General features: G+C 30.5%; 1 protein-coding gene across 1 annotated transcript; it reads left to right on the forward strand.

Moving 5' to 3' along the window:
* Positions 1 to 1,508: 1,508 nt before the first annotated feature.
* LOC127651680 (interleukin-8-like) lies at positions 1,509 to 3,579 on the forward strand. Its single transcript, XM_052137639.1, has 4 exons — positions 1,509 to 1,635; positions 1,790 to 1,916; positions 3,040 to 3,108; positions 3,344 to 3,579. Exons 1-4 carry the CDS (start codon positions 1,569 to 1,571, stop codon positions 3,363 to 3,365), a joined length of 285 nt encoding a protein of 94 aa, XP_051993599.1. The 5' UTR covers positions 1,509 to 1,568; the 3' UTR covers positions 3,366 to 3,579.
* Positions 3,580 to 6,325: the final 2,746 nt, after the last annotated feature.

A 6,325-nucleotide genomic window follows, 5' to 3' on the forward strand; every position in this document is an offset into this window, starting at 1 on the left:
TTGTCAATTTGGGGATGCACCTGCCCATGGCCCAAGTGCAACCCTAGATACCATACCTCCACCGGCCCAATCGTGCACTTCCTAGGATTTGCTATGAGCCCCTCCTGTCACAGCAACCTCAGAACTGCCCTCAAATTGTTCCAAAGTTTCAAACAATGTTTAACTTGATACAGCTACCTAAAAACTGTATATTTATGATGCGACGCAAACAAGACGAAGGTGTACATTGAGTCCTTAGAAAAGCCCTCATAATAAATCTATCTCGGACTTATTTGACGGATTGTGTGAACTGTAGGCCAATGATATGCAGATGACATAAGTTCATATAGGTCAAATAATATTGAAACGAACAAAATATTGCCACTTTTTGAATTGTCTTTTTGTAACACTTTACGTTAACGTTCTATTTGTTAACATTAGTTAATGCATTAGGTATCATGAACAAACAGTTAACAATATATTGCTAGCAGCATTTATTAATCTTTGTTAATATTAGTTAATAAAAATACAATTGTTGATTGTAAGGGCATGTTTGTTCATAATGCATTTACTAATGTTAATAAATACAACTTTTGATTTGAGAAATACATTAGTATATGTTGAAATTAACATGAACTAAGATGAATAAAAGCTGTAAAAGTACTGCACATTGTTAGTTCATGTTCACTAATGTTATTAACTAATGTTAACAAATGCAACTTTAAATGTTACCATCTTTTTTAATGCTTTACTGGTGTGCCACAATGATGTCATGCATTATTATTTTTTAGAATATATATTTTATTTATAATGAATTAAATGTAACTAATTCAAAGTATTTAATCATTATTTATTGAAATAGTTATTTGAGGGGCTTTCTAAGCAAATATATATATTTGCGATCAATTGCGATTCATTTGATTAATTAATCAGCATACCATGTAAATAATTTGATTAAAAATTTTAATTGATTGACAGCCTTAATATATATATATATATATATATATATATATGATTTAAATTACTATGTATTATTTATATTTCATTATTAAATTCTTACTTAGCAAATATAGATATATACAATTAATTCAATTAATTAATTAATCAGAATATCATATAATTAATTTGATAAAAATGTAATTGAGTGACAGCCGTAGTTCATACATAATACAATGTATTTACCATAAGCACAAGTCTTTCGATCAAAAGGTTTTTAAGTTAAGTAATGAATATGTCCAAACTTATGACTGGTAGTGTAATGTACGTAATTTTAACTAAATTGAAATGTATTATAATCTATAGATTATTATAATTATAATATATAAATTATATTAAGTACTACTTAATAATCACTTTCTTTACTTAATGAAAGTTATTATAAGTAAGATTTCCAGTTGATACACAAAAAATACTGGGGCTCTTTGGGAGATAATATTACAGAGAAATCTTTATTGTGCAATACATTCGATATTGCGTGGGAGGCGTTCTTTAAAAGGGAGAGTGCGGGTCTGTGCTTAACACACAATCCACTGACTAAACTGTCTAGCAGACTACTCGATACAAAAGACATTGCATAATATTCATTCAAAATGATGAAGTTCACTGTAGCAGCCTTCACCATTCTGATCTGCATGACGCTACTGTCCACAACAGAAAGTAAGTGCACTAAGGTTCATCACAGAGTTTGATGATGTGTTGTTTATAATATGCATTGGATTTGATCACAGTTTGACTATTAGCTTGTTTGGCTGTCTGTCTGTCTGTGATGGTATAATTTTCAATCCCCTCTCTCTGATTGCTGCACTTGCAGGTAGATCCCTACAACAACTACGTTGCAACTGTATTAAAACATATTCAGGAAAACCAATCCCTATCCAGAAAATACAAGTATTGAAGGTCATTTATGCTGGTGCACATTGCAAAAATATGGAGATCATGTGAGTATGAAACTAACCAAAGCAAGACTTCTGGTGGATTTAATGAACACATGATGTACACTACCAGTTAAAAGTTTGGACACACCTACTAATTCTTATTATTACAAATTAGGATAATAGTACATTCATCAGAACTATTGAAATCACAAAAATGGAAGAATACATTAGTGAATTGTAGTGACCAAATCTTTAAAATCTTATAGCTTACATTCTTCAACACTTTACCCATTATACCCTACACAGGGCATTTTCTCAACCAACTTCATGAGGTGCATCCGGGCAGACTTTTAAACAATATAAGTCTAACATTATATAAATTAAATAAATAAATATTTTTTTTAGTTTTGCTAGAAATTCAAAGAAACTGTTTATATTTGTCAGCAAAACTAATTTCAAGCATTTAATCGTAGGGGAGACCGGGGACAGTTTTACTGTAACGGGTTATTTGTAATGTTGCTATTTACACCAATCAGAAGCAAGCTACAACTGCACATGCATATCCACAATAAGACCCCCATTCTTCTCTTCACACCAGTGCATTTTATACCAAAAACTGTTTTTGGGGTATGAAAGAAAATTGTAAAATCTGCATTTAAATTTTTTAATGTGTCATCAGTTTAAACTAAAAACAGCCTTAGAAGTAGCCTTGTTTAGATCACTGTTTCGTTGGCTATCAGTTGGCATGATTGGCATGTGTTAGTGCTGAAGAGTGTATTTTAACTTTCATTATGGCTGACAAGCAGGGCTCAGTTGTAACAGCATCACAATTGACCCCATTCATCTGTTAAAATCTGTCATGACTGTCAAATTTAGTTATGAGTGTAAATAAATACAGACTAAACTCTGAATTAATCTGATAAGCTTTACTTATTATACATATTATTTTCCACTATTTGCCATTGTGTATTGTATGCCAAGTTAGTAAGTTAGTAAAAGAGAAAAGTGGCTCTTTTGATAACAAAATATTCAAATATTCAAAACTATATTTTGTGAAGTCATAACTGTTTATTGATGTGCCCATATGTGTCTCATATACAGTAATTGTATAAAATAATCTAAAAAAGAATTAAGTTCTGCCATTCTACATACAGTATTTTAAAGAAGTACATTTGTTTTTGAACAGTGCCACGGTGAAGGAAAGAGAAACTTGTCTCAATCCCACAGATATATGGGTGAAAACTCTCATGGAAGAGTAAGTTCTCATCTGTGTTTACATGTTGTTCTGCATTAGCATTATCTGATTTAACACACACACACACACACACACACTTTTATTTTATGTTGTGGAACACAAAAGAACTTCTGAAGAATCTTTATGTGGCTCTAAACAGAATGCAGAAGATTTGTAATAATTTTTTATTATCAGAAGCTTTAATCATTCAGACTTCTTTTTTATTATATTATCTGTTTATCTCCCCTGTTTACAGAAAGAACAAGAAGAACGAATGAACGAATGTCCCTGTTCTTTGACTAAAGAGCATAAAGACATATCTTGTGGGACTGAAGAAAAAGCATCTGTTGTTTATAACTTGTTAATGCATCAGATTACAGTATTAGGCTTTTACTGCTGGAACTTACATATTTTTTTTTTATTTGTCAACTGAAGAGAATTATATAAGATGTATAAGATTATTTTAAACAATGACATACAAATGTGAATAATAAAAGCTGTTTTATTTGTCATAATTGGCCTTTTTGTTGATCTTTATCGAGCCATATTAAATGCTACAATAAAATACAAATGACATTTTATTCCCAGCTCTGGACATAGTTGTAACAGATGTGCTTTCCATCTCTCTTTCTTATTCCTCATGTCATTTCTGTACACCTCAGAGTAATCTCCATTCTGGTGAAATCTCAAAATAACACATACAATATAGGCTATAGGGGCATCACCACTATGTGTTTGTTTAGAGTCCCACAGACACTCTACAACAACGCCTACCCCTAAACCTAACCTTCTCTTACAAAAATATAACCATGGTTTTACTACAGTAACCATAATCTCACCATGGTATTTTGTGGTAAAATCATAGTAACCACAAAATTAAACATGGTTACTATATTAACATCATATTACTGTAGTAACTCCATGATTAATTGCATTAAAACTTAGGCGTCCACCAAAAAGCATGGTAGTTACAATATTGCAATAGTAAAACCATAGTCTCTAAACTCTGCGACTTTCAACGTGATCAAATCACTGCAAGGAAATTAATCTTATTATTCATTTTTATTTCTTACTATAAGTAGTATTAAAGGAAATATAAAGAGTGGAGACAAACCATTTTTCATTTTGAAGCCAACAAGTTCAAGTCACTTGTTTGCTCTTTATTATCTTTGTATAATCATCTCTGAAAGTTTATTTTTAGTTCAGTTTGGGCTTGCACAAAAACCTGACAATCTGAACGAAATATCCAACTGCATAACAGCAATTCTATTAATTTGCCACATTAGCCGTTCATTGAAATCAACTGAAGCATCCATTCTTTTCAACTCCAATCACTTAACGTTACACTTTTACACTTTCAACATACTGTACAAGCAGTGTTAATTGCATTGGAAGACTTGACAAGATTTGAAATTGTACAGCTGATATAATTTTTTTTTACTGTTTATCAACCAATCAATATCAATTTTTGAAAATACCATTGTGCAGTTGTATCACAGATGTCATCTATGGAGGACAAAACCTGCAAAAATAATAAATAAATACAAAAATAAATACATTTAATAATAAGAAAATAAATAAATAAATGTCTTGATAAAACAAATCTAATTAGTTTTTAATGAAAGTTATTCCTATTTTTTCCTTTATTTGTTATTTTCTCTTTTTTTATTATTCTTTAAAGCGTTTTTTTTATTATTATTTATATATGCATTCATTTATTTTTATATTAAATTATTCCCACCTGTATTTATTTCCATATTTAAATATTCTGACATGTATTTATTTTTATATTTATTCTTACATTTCTGTCGCTTGTATGATATTTATGTGGGCTGGTCCTGCTTACCATTGGTTTATCATAGATTGAAGTGTGTGCTCGATTACTCTTGACTTGTTTTGATGTGACGTTAGGTCATAGCCATATCGTGTAAACTATAGCTATTTGTGGGGATAAAAACATAAGAGCTTATGTCAATCCAAGATTTATTGGTTATACTACAATCACAAAATAAAGGGGGAGCTGTTTCTTCAACAAACCACAAAATGAGCAAGTTTCATAAATGATATGATTTAACCTTATGCTTTTCTTTTTTTTCTGTGTATAACTTCATATTTTGATATTCGCAAATCCATAATATTGTTTTCTGTTGTAATGATTGTTTATTGTAAAAGATACAACCATGCTTCATTTCCCTGATCGTTTATGTATGTATGTATAAGTTATATAAACGTTTCCCTGCATATTCTAAATCTGTGTGAGTCAGAGGGTGCTAAGGTGGGACAACCATCTTATTTGCTTTCGATAAGTATTATTGAGCTCTCAACCAATGATCACTGGAGCTACGCAAGGACAGCCTCCCTTATTTCCATGTTGCACACAGAAAAGTAAAAATAAATACATAAATAAATATATATGGGAATATATAAATATGGAAATAAATATATGTGGGAATAAATAAATATAAAAAATAAATGAACACATAAATAAAAAAAATTAAAAACAATGCAAAATAAATGAATAAATAAAAAAAAAGTAAAAATAAATATATTGTTTAAAACTTGTTAATGCATCAGATTACAGTATTAGGCTTTTACTGCTGGAAATTACATATTTGTTTTTTATTTGTCAACTGAAGAGAATTATATAAGATATATAAGATGATTTTAAACAATGACATACAAATGTGAATAATAAAAGCTGTTTTATTTGTCATAATTGGCCTTTTTGTTGATCTTTATCGAGCCATATTAAATGCTACAATAAAATACAAATGACATTTTATTCCCAGCTCTGGACATAGTTGTAACAGATGTGCTTTCCATCTCTCATTCTTATTCCTCATGTCATTTCTGTACACCTCAGAGTAATCTCCATTCTGGTGAAATCTCAAAATAACACATACAATATAGGCTATAGGGGCATCACCGCTATGCGTTTGTTTAGAGTCCCACAGACACTCTACAACAACGCCTACCCCTAAACCTAACCTTCTCTTACAAAAATATAACCATGGTTTTACTACAGTAACCATAATCTCACCATGGTATTTTGTGGTAAAATCATAGTAACCACAAAATTAAACATGGTTACTATATTAACATCATATTACTGTAGTAACTCCATGATTAATTGCATTAAAACTTAGGCGTCCACCAAAAAGCATGGTAGTTACAATATTGCAATAGTAAAACCATAGTCTCTAAACTGATCACTGGAGCTACGCAAGGACCGCCTCCC

Source organism: Xyrauchen texanus, chromosome 1, assembly GCF_025860055.1.
Source record: "Xyrauchen texanus isolate HMW12.3.18 chromosome 1, RBS_HiC_50CHRs, whole genome shotgun sequence".
Lineage (NCBI taxonomy): Eukaryota > Metazoa > Chordata > Actinopteri > Cypriniformes > Catostomidae > Xyrauchen > Xyrauchen texanus.

What these genes read in the sequence shown, in the direction of transcription:
- LOC127651680 (XM_052137639.1), top strand. Translation starts at nt 1,569, where the DNA reads ATGATGAAGTTCACTGTAGCAGCCTTCACCATTCTGATCTGCATGACG. An exon ending in GCTACTGTCCACAACAGAAA is followed by an intron (nt 1,636 to 1,789) that starts GTAAGTGCACTA and finishes CTGCACTTGCAG; the next exon opens with GTAGATCCCTACAACAACTA. An exon ending in TGCAAAAATATGGAGATCAT is followed by an intron (nt 1,917 to 3,039) that starts GTGAGTATGAAA and finishes GTTTTTGAACAG; the next exon opens with TGCCACGGTGAAGGAAAGAG.